The 14383-nt window shown below is 43.4% G+C and overlaps 2 protein-coding genes across 9 annotated transcripts in view; one reads left to right on the top strand and one right to left on the bottom strand.

The window, feature by feature from the left end:
• Window positions 1-14383, bottom strand: part of LOC6732875 (protein sickie) — a 150550-nt gene that overhangs the window by 62640 nt on the left and 73527 nt on the right. For all 6 annotated transcript variants that reach the window (XM_016180423.3, XM_016180421.3, XM_016180419.3 and 3 more), the window contains one exon: window positions 8004-8371. In XM_016180423.3, the coding sequence (XP_016025601.1) occupies window positions 8004-8371 (368 nt within the window). The remainder of the gene's footprint in view (window positions 1-8003; window positions 8372-14383) is intronic.
• LOC6732876 (xenotropic and polytropic retrovirus receptor 1 homolog) lies at window positions 490-5212 on the top strand. 3 transcript variants are annotated; one of them, XM_044922995.1, is made up of 6 exons: window positions 490-811; window positions 2955-3301; window positions 3431-3765; window positions 3827-4534; window positions 4594-4760; window positions 4821-5212. In XM_044922995.1, the coding sequence occupies exons 2-6, from the start codon at window positions 2967-2969 to the stop codon at window positions 5133-5135; spliced, it is 1860 nt and encodes a 619-aa protein (XP_044778930.1). In that variant the 5' UTR covers window positions 490-811; window positions 2955-2966; the 3' UTR covers window positions 5136-5212. The 3 variants fall into 3 exon arrangements, with proteins under 3 accessions (XP_044778930.1, XP_016025602.1, XP_044778931.1); XM_016178046.3 differs by lacking the exon at window positions 490-811 and adding an exon at window positions 2761-2896; XM_044922996.1 differs by lacking the exon at window positions 490-811 and having other exon boundaries at window positions 3163-3301; window positions 3447-3765.

Here is a 14383-nt window from a genome sequence, read left to right as displayed (position 1 = left end):
TTAAGCCGGCTAAAGTTATTGTTGACCGGCAAACAAATCGCCGCAATTCAACAAAGTAAGCAATTATAGCAAATAGTTTCGAGTCACATGAACTGTCGCAGAAATTGAGGCAGATTGGCCGGGCTGAAAGTAAAACTGTTTAATCATCGAGCTTAATTTCCATCGAGAAGCTCGTTTGACGCTAAGCCGATCAGGCACGCACTCAACTCGTTTCATTCAGTTTGGATGTTGTGTTGTACTACCACCTATACCCTAACCCCTTTTTTGTATCTGAATAGTGAAGCATTGCTTAGAGGGTATTCACTCGTATGCTTGCTGCAGCTGTCTGGCATTGACACTTTTTTCGAATGTTTTTTTTTTTGATCCGGATGAAGTTTATGGCCAATGCATATTGCGCAGCGTGTCGAAATATGATTGCAATTACTGGCATGTGCGATGTAGCTCCAAAATCGCAGTGATTGAACGCAAAAAACGAGTTTCTATCCGAAAGTGCTCCGTGGAGTTTGCCACAATGATTGGAGTTGGGTTTTAGTGTATTCAGTAGAAGTGGGCGGCAAAGAAAGTGGCCGCAAGCAATTAAGTTGTTGCAGACAGCTGAAAAAGGTGCAAGGTCTCGAATTGACTCGTTTCGAGCAAAGGCTGGATTTCAAATTGAATTTATCGCGCAGATATTGTCATGGAATGCGATTGGAGCTCATGTAGCTGCCAGGTCTGAATAGAGATATACAAATGATGTGGTTTAGCGAGCGAGTGTTAATTGAATCGAAGCAAATAAATTAACGAAAATGATATGTACTATCTGATAAGCTAGGTAAGTTAGGGTAGTAACTTATACTAATGGCATAAACTGTCGCCTGTGCACTTTCTCCTAATGTTTTTCTTAGGGGGAATAGAGAATGTGGAGATTCTTTAGCTCTTCCACAACTTTCTTTCCACTACTCGTTACAGCCGCAAACAGTTTAAAAATAAACAGCATTTTTACCCTCCGCCACTCCTACAAAATACAAAACTAGACCCAATAAATCTTTGTTTGGACAAATCCAGAAAGCATGAAAGCCTTTCGCCCGACTTGCCACACACAACATACGGCTATAACCAGATGTAGTTCCAGACTGACTGCTCCGGAACCCCCTCCTAATGCCATTAAGCCCCTGCTCCGGACTCCGGACTCCAAAAACACTAAGCATGCATTTTACTGCCTTTTGTCCGACTCCGGCGAACTTTCCGGACGGAGCGGAGAGGAGAGGAGAGGAGAGGAGCTCAGCCGGGCACTTTATCATTTCAATGGCCACCGGCGGACACTGCAATGTTTACTTTTCATTTTATATTGTCTGTCCCCGGATTCCGCCGATGATGTGCACCACCCCATGTTGTTCACTTGGCCGTCCATCCAATTGTTGAGCGCTTCGTCTATGCAAATATTTTTATTTACCCAATGGTTATGGCTGTCCAGCCAGGACGAGCTCCAAAAAAATCTGCGGAAAATACTCTAGACTTAAGTTTGACTTATTAAATGGTAAACTGGCTTTCAAATATGAAAAATCTTTCAACTCCTCAGTAGAAAGCAACATTTAGAAACTAGAAATCTTTATATATAGACTAAATACATCAATTACAAAATATAATCTTAATGTTTAGACTTGAATATATAGTATATACATCAGACTCTAAGGATAGTTCATTTTGAAAAATTATCTTTAGCTAGCGAATTGTAAATGAAACCAACTCTGCTGACAGCTGCTCATTTTCCCTTGCTGCGAAAGGATAATATTCGGTATTATTTTTCGCACATGCTGCAACTTTTCACTGGCTTAGTTTTCCTCTTCATCACCCGGGAAATTCACGAGCCGTACTCATCTGCTTAATCAAGTTCTTCAAATAGTTAATGTTCCCTGGGGAGTTAATTACCCGAGTATTTAGCATATAATTATGGAGTTCACCTGTTTTCATCATCGCCTGTCCGTGTCCTGCCTTCCGTCCAATCCCCCCCAGAAATGCTCCCTGGAGGGCAGGACAAACTTGATGCCCCGCCCATTGGCAATTCAATTTTCCTTTACGACCGAACAAAAACAGCGAGGGGGCAAAACTGTTGGAAAAAGTAATCATCGTTGCAATTGTTTCACATTTTTCACATTGTGGCTCAGAGGGGAAGATGAATGCCGGCTTTGATGATGACGATTGAGGTGAGATGGGAGTCCTTTTTGGCCGCCCACTACTACTCATCTTGGGATGCCTGTAGACGACATTTTCCCACTTTTCCCAATTTTCCTTTCTTATGACTAATGGCAAGCCTCCGGAATCGAATTGTGGCTCTCTATTGGATAGTCAGCGAGCTTAAAGAGTTGCAAACTGAGGCCAACCCTTAGTCAACTCATTTCCAGGATTTTCCCTTTATTTTTAATAATACACCCAAACGCAGTCACTTCAAAAAAGGCGGAAAACTTGAAAAAAAACGAACATGAAAAGCCCGGAAATTGTAGGGATGAGAGTTGTGGTTCTGCGGACAGCGTTTGCGAAAACAAAAGCGAAATTGTCAACTGCTGAAAAAAAGGGAATGGGAAACGCATGTCAAAATTTGCGTGGGTTTTCCCCGGACAGTGAACCTTTTTTACAGCACCAAGCAAACAAAATTAGTTGACGTTCTGAAAGGGATGAATTCTCAATTACAGATTTCAAGGGCGGCTGGATATATAATGCCTTTGGCTAATTTTGGAATAAGCTTTCTGTTATGAAAGTAATGTGTATCCATCATATAATGATCACACTTGTATTACTTGTCAAATAATTTAAGCTCACGATAGAAGTAAAAAATACAAGTCCTGTAAAAATGAAGTTTGGCAAGACTCTTGATAATCTTATGGTGCCCGAATGGCGGCACCAGTACATGAACTACAATGTAACTCTAAATATACCAATTCCAAATCCATACTAAGCTTTCAATCTAATTTTTCAAGGAACTTAAGCAAATGATTCGAAATGCCGTGGAAAAAGCGCCCAGTGGAAGTCGGCCAAGTAATGATGTAGCTATCGGTTACTACAGGGACTTCGAGGAACTCTTCTTCAACTCCTGCGGATTAGAATTGACCAAAGTGAATTACTTCTTTGCCCACAAGCAGGCGGAGGCGCATCGCAAGCTGGCCACCCTCAATTACCAACTAGACCGTCGTCGTGCACAGCAGGATCCTCGGGGATCGACAGCTTCCAGGGGCTCAGCTTCGTCCTGGAGTCGCCAGACGGAGAACAAGCGCAAGCTGCCGCCCATCAAGAAACTTCGACTGGCCATGAGCGAGTTCTATCTTAGGTATGGGTTCCTAACATAATAACATATATCCTGGCTTAGACGAGATATGGACACCTTTTCATTATGATTATCTTATAGGATTACTTGTAACTTTAACTACATTAAAGCTAAAATATTGACCCTTCTCAGCCTGATAATGTTGCAGAATTACCAAACATTGAACATGACTGCGTTTCGCAAGATCTGCAAGAAGTACGACAAGAATCTAAAATCGGAGGCTGGATTTGCCTGGTACGATAAATACGTTCTAAGGTCCACTTTGGCCATAACCCTGCAATTAGACCGGATGATATCGACCACGGAGAACATGTACACGGATTACTTGGCCAACGGGGACAGATCTGAGGCGATGGCCAAGCTCCGAGTGCCGCCATTGGGGCACCCAACTCCACCGGTTCATGTTTTCAGCGCCGGGCTCTTTCTAGGTCTCTTTTTGGTGGGAGCTATTATATGCTTTATATCTTGTGAGTAGATTTTATGTATTTGATTCTCTTCGCAGATTATATTTCCTTTCTTTTCCTGTAGATTTTTCGGTAGATACGAGTCCAGAGTTTCGCTACACCTTTGTCAGTTTGTTTAGAGGGCCCATTTCAGGTGTGACTTTCGGCTTCTGCTTGGCTATAAATATTAAAGTGTACGAGAAGGTGGGCGTGAACCACGTTTTGATCTTCGAAGTGGAGCGGAGGAATGCCATAGGAGCCATGAGAGCCTTGGAAATATCCAGTTTCTTTGGATACATGTGCACTCTGAGCATTCTGCTGTACTTGCTCCACAAGGAGTTCTTCATCGAGGATCCGATCTACATACCGCTGGTCCAGGTGGCCTTTGTAGTAGTGCTGTTCCTGAACCCCTTTCGCATTCTTTTCTACTCAGGCAGGATCTGGCTATTGACCGTCGTGGGGCGCATCCTTCTGTCCCCCTTCTTCTTTGTGAACTTCGCGGACTTTTGGGTGGCGGATCAGTGGACCTCTCTGGTGGTCACCATCGTGGATCACTATTACCTAGTCCGCTTCTATGTGCGATACTTCCTGGATCGGAGCGATGCCTTCGAGTTTGAGCCCGATTACGCGGTGGCTGTCATTCGATGTTTGCCTGCGTGGTTTAGATTCGCTCAGAGCCTTCGAAGATTTAGGGACAGTGGGTCCAAGTCCACGGATTATTTGATCAACGCCTTGAAGTACTTTTTATTTATTGCGGAAGTCGTCTTTTCAACAATACAAATGGAAACAATTGGTAGCTTAAATCTATTTGATTTCTTGATAAAAACTCATATTTAAATTAAACATCCTTAGCTCATTATACTGATCTCTTTGAGAGCCCCTGGACTTGGGCCTATATAACAATTTGCATTGTTTCGGCAATTTATACTGTGTTCTGGGACTTGCTGATGGACTTTGGTTTATTTCGAGTGTGGAATGGCGAGAACAAATTTCTGCGCGACAACTTGGTCTATCCCAGGGTAAAACATTAAACCATAATCTGTTCGAAAGTGATTAATGACATCATCTTTATGCCACAGTGGTTTTACTACTTTGTGATCGTGGAGAATACCCTGCTTCGGTGCGTTTGGATATTGGAGTTTGCCCTGGTCCATCAGGAATTGATAGCACCCTATAATGGCAAATCGTTGATTTGTTTCAGTGAGATAGTGAGGCGATTTTTCTGGAACTTTCTGCGCCTGGAAAACGAGCATTTGTATAATTGTGGCCAATTCAGAGCCACGCGGGACATCTTCATAACGAGGCTGGATCCACAAGAGGAACGATTCCTGGAGAGTGTAATGGATAATACGGAAGACTTGGGAAGGGAAAAACTAAATAAGAAGTACTTTTAATGGCCAATCTTTACTGTGGTGTTGTGCTTTCCTTACCACAAACTATAATTATTGAAGTATTAAAATCTATACTTAAAGGATTCGTAAATGAATGAGACTCGAAAACTCCACTCCTTTAATTCACATTATTGAATTGGCAACAAATTCTCACTTTCTTTCTTGCCGCTTCAATTGCCAACAATTGACAGTCAATGAAGCGTTTACCCCAGACCTAAACACAAGCTGCCAGGATTTTGCCCAGCCGTCCAACTCTGGGCACGCAAATTGAATAAAATTAATCTCACATTTACGAAATTAAAACCACAAATGGAATTATAAATTCAGAACAGAGGAGTCGACCATGTGGAAAAAACCAAGCCCGCAGGACAACAAAAGTTAAGCCAGACGAGGCTGAGGACAACAAGGACTTGACAATTTGCCAGTGAAGAGTGGTCACAGCCAGGACGAGTGCAGTTGAATGGGGAAACGGGAAGGGAAAGGACACTCTGGATCCTGGGATCCTGGGGGATTGCTTCTTGTTCATGGTCACGCATAAATGCATGCGAATTAGAGAGCCACAGGAACACACGCACGTGGGCGGATTTATCCAATTCAGGGGTTTAATGTGGGGCCCCACATCGTGCATGTGAGTTTCCTCCCCTTTTGGAAGGACCTCTCCCGTCTTCAGGGGTTACTTTCGAGCCAATTCCAGAGGCTAAGCTCGGTTACAACTGCTATAAATACAATACATATGGCTGGCATGTCTGCCAAAGCAATTTGCAGTTATAAATGGTGGGAGTTGTGCACTCCGGTTCATATCGCCAACAGCTGTTCCTGGAATCCGGAGGATATGTAGGGGTATTTGGGGTATAAATTCAAGTGCTTTATGGCCTGTGTCCTCTAGTTTTAATTATGTGCGTCGCTGCAACATGTTGCTCCTGCCAGCAGGTTGTCCCCAAAAAATCACAGTCAGTGCTTCAAGGAGCTGAAAACCTGCGAAGAGCCATGAAATTGGAATTCCCCAAGAGCAAGCCACCCACCCTCTGTGCGGAATAAAAAAACAGTCAGTAGCAGCTGCCGTTGTTAAAATGCTTTTGAATTTTGCATTGCCCAAATTCCAGCAAGGAGTGTCGCTAATGGTACACGCAGAAAAAGAAAGTGGAGTAAATACTTGGAGGAGTATTTTAGCCAGAGCTAAATAAAGTTACCTTCAATAGTGGCGAATTTGAGTTTACTTGTACCAGGGCTTTCATGCGAGTGCACACAACTTTTCAGCACCTGCACAAGTTGTTGACTTTCTAAAATTTTCATTTGGGTGTACCATTCTCGGGGTTGCTATTTTGTCACCGTTCCGGGTGGCTGGCGGGATCCCCAACTACCGAACTGGGTCTAGGTCGCCAGACCGCAGACAGTATAAACAACGCTCCGGAGGGTCGATGCTACGGCTCGCAAGCGAAAGTTTTGGGGCGCAACTTAAAGGGAAGCGCTGCAGTCGCCTGATTGTGCCGCCTACCACAAACTAGGCGCAAGGACGACCATAAAAATCCTGTGTAATTTATTTGTCTGCCAGAGCATTTCCGCAACGCATTTAAATTTCATACTCAGTGAAAGTCATCAACGCATTGGGGCTCGGGACCCCAGTTAAACGACCAAGTCGGAGGAGGGGAAACGAGAGGAGGGGACGGGCCCCACACAAAAGCTTCCGCTTCCTGTCTGCGACTGCGAGGATTTCCCCGAGGGTTGCAAACACGACGCTCCAAAGGAAACCCCCAAAAGGAACAAGACGGAGTCAAAACCGAAGACCTCCCCACAGACATTGGGCAAATAAAGTTTTCTAATTTTGCCATCTTCTTGCTTTGAATTTTTCAGAGAGCACTCGCACTGGCGGAGATTCGCGCTCCGGCAGAGATTTTCCTCTCTTTAAACTTGTAGCACGCCAATTGTGTTTGCCTTTCTGGAGTTTTCCTGCCATTTTCCCGATGACATCTGTTGGCTGAGGGGTGAGGCGGAACCCCAAAAAATGGTAGCCCAATCCGGGGACCAACTGCCTGTAATTTCCGGCAAACAAACCAATAAATCATATTAAACTCGCAAGGAATTCCAGGAAAGCGCAGAAAGAAATGCCCGCCGGATGTCTTATGGCAGTCTAAGCTAAATTCAAAGGAAATCCCTGACATTGGATATGCGGTGTTTTGGGTGACACTGGGGGAGGTTCTCTGAATCGATGGGGAGTTTCTGATAAGTAGAAAAATGATTTACCACTTAGTGAAGTTTAAGTTATGGAACTGACTGTTTCATTTAAATTTTCAGTGATGGCGAAACCCCACTCTAAGTGTAACCTTAAGCAAGTTTAAATAGCTGTATATTAAATCGAAAAGAATTGCTTTCTTTTTAATTTAGAATCGATTTAAACTCAGCTAGAAATAAAAATTTTAATGTGTAATTAGATGTGAGGTTTCATTTCATAATGTTTAAAGCGCCCCCAATGGTTTGAGTATCTGCTAACAATAAACGCAAACCTAACACAAAGTGTTGTCGATAAAAAGCTCGCTGCTACAGGAAACCAATGCCGTAGCTCGCCGCTAGATGGCTCTTTATATAAGGGATTCACTCTGTACTTGGGAGTCAGTGCAGCATACATTTTTGACATGCAGTATAAGTCGATATGTAGAATGTATAATATAAGTACAATTCAGGGTGTCTAAAAGTATGCAATGCAACGCGTTTGAAAAACGTATCAACTTGTTTCGGTGCATACTCTCTAAAATTTGTTATATGACAAGCGGAAAAGTAAATGTATTTAAGGATTATAATAATCAAAGATTGTCCCCATTCAGAAAGAATTATTTGATATTTGCTTACGGACTTCAGTTATTTAAGTAAACTTACCGATTCACCATCTCATTGCCGTTTTCCAGCGATTGGGCCAACTGCTGTGGCGTTTGTTGCTGCTGTTGCTGCTCCTGCTGATTCTTATCCTGGTTCAGACTGGATCCCGGAGTCCTCAGTCCGCCGATTCCGATTCCCAGGACCGAGCCGCCGCCGGTGAGAGTCGACGAGGAGCCGCCCACTCCGCCGCCGCAGCCAACGCCGATGGATTTGGTCTGCTTGGCCTGCTGCTTGAAGCGACTCAAGGCGAAGAAGAGGGCGAGCACGGCTTTCAGGCGGCCGGCGCAGATGTCATTGGTGGTGATGTTCTCCAAGCCGCCGACCGACTGGCTTCGCAGCACATGCAGACACGAGTTGACGTTGTCAAACTGAAACAGAGAACAGGGATTGAACAGCGGAATGCAAATGAAATCAGAGCTCGGGAATGGCCAACACTTAAAGCTATTTAACCACGCGATGATTCATGGGCGGATCTCTTTGGGCCGCCTAATATAAATGTAAATCCTCGCGCTGTTTTTATCGCCGGGCGCCTGCAAGTCGTGATTTAGACATGACTCCCAAATGAGGCGCCCCCCGAAAAAACATCGATGTACAAATGCGTTTTTTATGGCTAATTTGCCCAGGCGTCTTTAACTGCTTCACGCACACGAACACGAGCTGCTCAGGAAAACCTCTCGAATCAAACCGAACGAAACAAAAACTGACATTAAGATAAAGTGTTCAGGCATCAACTGCCCCCCTCAGCACCCTTTTCCATTTGTCAACACCAGAAAAAACACAAATGACAGGTCGCACGACTTTGAGATACTATGGCTTGGGATTAGGAAACGCTGAGGTTTAATCTTGAAACATAAAAAGCACTCGTTGTAAAGAACTTAAATATTTCCATGTCGTGGTATTTTGATAAGAGATTTAAATACCTATATTCGTTAAACGTTTATAAGCAATAAGTTATATATAGGTAAACGCAAGAATAAAAGGAGTGGAGGCAATTATATAAAGTTCTCTTGACTCTAATACATAAACAAAACGGCACTTTCCCGATTTCATATTCATATTACTTAAAAAAAAGAAAGGTTCCCAGATATTTAAAATTATTCATTGATCGTCTACACAAATCAGCACTTTGCTGGGAAAGGGATTGGGCAGAACAATGTCGCCGTGCTTCCGAAAAACTTCACAAATTTGTCTTTATCATGTCTGTATCATAGAGCACGATATTTCATATTTTTTCCCAGCTGTGTCACAGTGGTTGCAACAAATTAAGAGACACAAAAAGCACACATATAGTTAAATAGAACTGAGAGGCAAATGTCGAAAAATCAAACTTGACAACTGACATGACGGCAGACAAATGACAAACGTCTGCCGGCTGTGTGCACTCAATTTGCTGGTCGAGAAGCCGAGAAGTCGAGAAGTCGATGCTGCATCCCAGGGTCCAAAGTTATCCATATCCAGTTGACAGTGGAGGTGGGGCTGGGCGGGGCAAACTTTAAAAGGCTGCCAAAACTTATATGGCAAACTTTGTAATAACTTTGTGAGAGACAAAATGGCAGCAACTTTTCGCCCAATGACTTTGGCAAACAATTGAAAAACTCCAATCGCAGATAAGTTCAAGTTCAATGCCGCGCCATTATGGGTATCTACGAGATACTTTCCCCTAGGATCCTCGTCCCCACCGCCTGTCAGCATTAATATTTGGCCAAAGTGTTCCTGCTAGTTCGCCGCTGCTCAATTTGTTGCATTATAAATTGAGACAATAAATTTACATTAATTTCAGCTTTCCTTTCGTTGTTCGGGGAAAATGGGGCCACTGCTGGAAAGCGGAGAGCTCCTACTTGCGTTCTATCAATTTGTATCTGTTGCTCGTTATCGATGGGGCTCTCTACTGATAGATAAGTTCTGTCGAATGCCACATTAACTTCTGTAGTTGCCGACGAAAGTTTTCCTGTCTTTCAAACAAACTGCAATTATTATGATGTTGCACTAATTGGTCAGAGTTGAAACTTTAGTTTTGAAACTTACTAATGGCCCTAAGAAATTGTACAGATTTCCTGGCTAGACTTTTATCAAATCATTACGCGTTATACTGATACAAAATGGGGGAATAATGGGAGACTAAAAGCGAGTAATAACATCAATTGTTCTAATTTGTAAAATTCCTTCGTATTTGTTACTGCACGAAAAAAATTAAAAGTGTGTACGCAATTTTACATTGTTAAAGCTTTTGTTACTTCGAATGAAACAAACCATTCGAACTCGTAACGCATTTCCCGCACCTGCATTTCCCTGCATTTAATCAAACTGTCTAAGTGCGATTGAGCCAACAGATCGGACCATTTGTTACGGCCACGTTAATGGGGAACTCCTCCATTAGCTCGCCTTGACAACATCATTTCTCTCCGCGAACCCTGCTTTTTACCACCGTTCCGAGGGGCAAGTACTATCGTTCGATCAATCACGCGCCGCGTTGACAGCTGCAAGTGTCAAACAGAGCGGTGCACTTATTTACTATGCTCCACAATGAACACCGCCCACAGAAGCCACAAAGCTACAGTAGCACCGTATGCACAGCGAGAAATAAGCACTGCATATTAGTATTTATGATTATATGACTAGAGGACCTATCAAAATACTTATAGTGTGTGAGGTACTTTAAAGCAGTCAATTTATATGAACTAATCGATATTGAATTTTGGTATTTTCTCTTTTAAAACACATTTTGATGACTGATTCCATATTTTTCATACAAAGAGTAACACTAGAGATAATTCTTATTCCTCTTTCCCCGGTGTAGATACCCGTGACTCAACAGGGTCACCGAACACGAGTGTCTGTGGCACAGTTAAGACCCATTGAATCGCGTAGCTAGCGCAGGCAAAGTGCATTGAAGCCCCGACTTACGTAATATGCAACAAAAGTCAAATAAACCACAATAGACGGGCTGGGGGAGGGCGGGGTCGAAAGTGCAACAAGATGCGGCAGCTGTTGCCTCTCCAAAGAAGACGGCGAACCGCAACTTGAATGCAACGAAATCGCGAAACCGATACGATGCGATACTCCAGCAAAGTCTGCCGCAGCCACAGAGCAAGGAGCTTCCTTCCCCCTGCACTCAGATAGCCAGACACACAAACGGGTTGAACCGCCAAGTACTGGGAACGCAAGGCAGGCTCACTCCTTTTCCCCAAAAATGAAAAATAAATGCAAATAATATTGTTCGCATTGAAGCTGTCAATTGCACTGGGAGCGCGAGTCCTATCAATGACCCCTTCACCAAATGGGCGAACAGTGGGTTACAGTGCATTCCAAAGGTTCTATAAAATCTTTATAAAGATAGTCATACTTATAGTAGTTATATCCATATCCATATGACATTATGTTGCTTCTGAGAAAGTGCTTCCATCATAAATTAACTACTTTTAACATATACTTTATGCGTAAATGAGTAAATGCTTCTAGAACTAAGGAAAGTTTTCATTCGTCTTACGATATCCTTTTCATTTTCCGCTTCGGTTGAGCTCACTGTGGCGCTATGATGGGACTTTTCAACTCTGTGCCTTGCGCGCAATCGAAAATGAAGACAAGAAACTGCCCAAGTGACGCTTATTGTCGCAGGATGCAGTGTCATTAAAGCCAAAAATGGGTGGCTCGAAGGAGGGACGAGGCAGGACGAGAGGTCCTGAGGCAGAAACTGCAGCAGCCATTATTGACATTCTTCGATTTTTCTATCTTTGTGTTTGTGTGCCAAGCGCAGAGAATTTCTGAATTGCACTCGATGCATTGTGTTGCTGTTGGTGCTGCTTTTGGTGTTGGCCAGCAACAGGCCATGGCCAGTGAGTCTGTATTTAAGTCCTTTTCCCCATTCTCCACCCTGGCTACCCACTTTCGCCCCCCCTGGCTTCACCCATTTAATGCGAATTTATCGCAGAATGCGGAGCGCATCTCCGTTCGCCGGCTCGAGGCTCCGCCAAAGGATTAAGAGTGGTCAACAAAGACGACGTAAATGAAAAGGCAAACGGACCAGAATCGAATGCTCTGCGGCCATGGAAAGTCCTTTGTTAATGGCGCTAAAGAGTGGCGCGCCCAACAGGACATCGCCGAAGTCAACTTTCGCATCCGTTCCGTGTGTCACTTCATTTAAAATACCATACTCGCATGTACAATTCGTTTGATTTATACACACTTTAAAGCCCATTGCGATAAATCAACGTAGGCGTCTGCTCCCCTTTCCCCAAAAGCCCGCGGCCAAGCCCCTTTTTTAATTAACCGCCGGCCAAAGGAATTATACAACAAAAAATGCGAAATAAATGTGTGTTTTCGTCTGCGATTTCGGCCACAAAAACAATATGGAAATTCGCAATATCTGTGAATTTGTCAGGTGGGAGAGCCGAAAATTGAATTGTTTAACAGGGTACTCGCTCGGCAAATGGATCAGTTTATCGAGAATGCATGCAACATTATGGCAAATATATAAATGAACCACATCCAACCTAATTTCAGCCTCTTTCTACTTTGTAGGTCTTGGAAACAATTGAAAGCAATAAATACATTTCGTAGTCTTAAAGTCTTTAAGTACCACCAACTGAGTTCAACAATCCCCTTGCAGAGACAAAGCTGCCTCAAACCAATTAGCAACTAATTAAAAGCTCAGACGCACACTTCACATACACTTTCCAGCCGAGAAAGATCCTCTTCGTGCAGCAGAGCAGACTCCTTGGCATTCGGAAATGGAAATCAATAACCAAAATCCACACAAATTCTTCGAATCACTCAAAATGAGAAAATTCCTGGGCAATGATAAGCAGACAGACAATTGCATTCAGACACCCTCTCGATTGGGAATTTGGGAATTCGAAGTGCGGAAGGGCAGCGCAAAATGGCAAAACAATTTCAATAATTTCAAGTGTCCTTCGTGGCAGGACAGCAGTCACTCAGCAGTGGCAATCGCATCGCATTCACAGGGGTTCGATGCGAGATTTGGCGATTTGGGACAATTGTCGCCAGAGTCACGACTTCCAACGGGGCGATAAGCAATGGCGAAATAAAATAAAACTCAAATGGAATTGTTTCGGGGCGGCTAAGAAGTGCTGCACCCGCTAAGACTGAACTGTAAATTCAATTTACGAATGACTGCAAGTGCAACACGCGTACTGCACAAGCGATTTGGCTTTTTTTGGCTGGTCGAGATGGCCAAAGGCCAAAGCGAAATGCAATTTGATTGAAGTGAAGAAATGTAATTGAAATTGCCGGACATATGTGTTTGCCGGAGACAGGAGACAGGAGAAGGCAGACGTCGCCGAAAGAGCCGGGGAATTCGTAGATGGAGCCAGTTTAATTTGGCAAGTGCAATCGAGTGAAAGTTGAATCGGCCATCGTGGCTGGATTTGAACCTTAAAGATCGAAAATGTTAGTCCTTCTGTGTCAAGTATCCTCACTTAAGCTATTGGCTTCCTACCAATGAGCTGGTAATACGCAAAGATACTAGATACTTTCACTTTGTGTTAATTTAAGTTCGAAAACTTTCATAATGTGTTCTTGATTGTGCATAATTGCTTCCTACTTACTACAATTTAGTTTTACAATATGCTAAAATTCAAAATGAGAGGGGACAAGTGTAGTTGAACTTACAACTTCCTGCCAAACGAAGTGTTCCCGGGAAACTTAATACCTGTTCATATCAATAAAGTTAATAAGAAACTTGTATGGTTTTCTAAAGACTCGAGACTCTGGGGACCTCCCACTGGAATTGCGCAACGCAAACTCCGCCACATCCGCAGTTTCCCGCCCACTCCGATAAATTTCCCGGCAGCCACATCGTTACTTTGCTCAGTGTTGAAATATTTAGTAAGATTTCAGCGCATTCACAGCAATTGTAGCAACTTTTCAGCAAGCAAACGAAATCACTTTCAAGGCTTCATCTCCCCACCCCCACCCAGCAAATCCACCCACCCACTCCCCAAAAAGCGTTCCTATAGCGACCTTTGGCAAAGTGCGTGTGCTCCGGCGCATTAAATTGATTGCGATAAAAATATTTCCAGGATGAGGCGCGGCCAATTTGAGTTTAAGTTTCCCCACACGCTCCACTCTCTGCCATTTTCTTTCTTTTCCCTCGCAACTGTAGCAAAAGAAAATGAAATTATCGATAAAGCCAGGGGAGAGGAGCTTAAAGAGGTCTTAATAAAACTGCAGCCTTGGGATGGTGGTGGCTCGGGAAATGCCGGAAAAGCATGGAAAAACTAGCAGGTAAGCACACACGGTCACAATTTAAATATGCATTATGATTATTTACTGCCAGCGCAACTTAAATAGAAATACAGTGGGAAAATAAAAATAAAACGCGCATAAAGAGACGACGGTCTCAACTCGAGATGATGATAAGC

Source organism: Drosophila simulans, chromosome 2L (genome assembly GCF_016746395.2).
Source record: "Drosophila simulans strain w501 chromosome 2L, Prin_Dsim_3.1, whole genome shotgun sequence".
NCBI classification, from domain to species: Eukaryota; Metazoa; Arthropoda; class Insecta; order Diptera; family Drosophilidae; genus Drosophila; species Drosophila simulans.
Note: the sequence above shows the minus strand (reverse complement) of the source record. Positions and strands in the feature narration are given on the sequence as shown.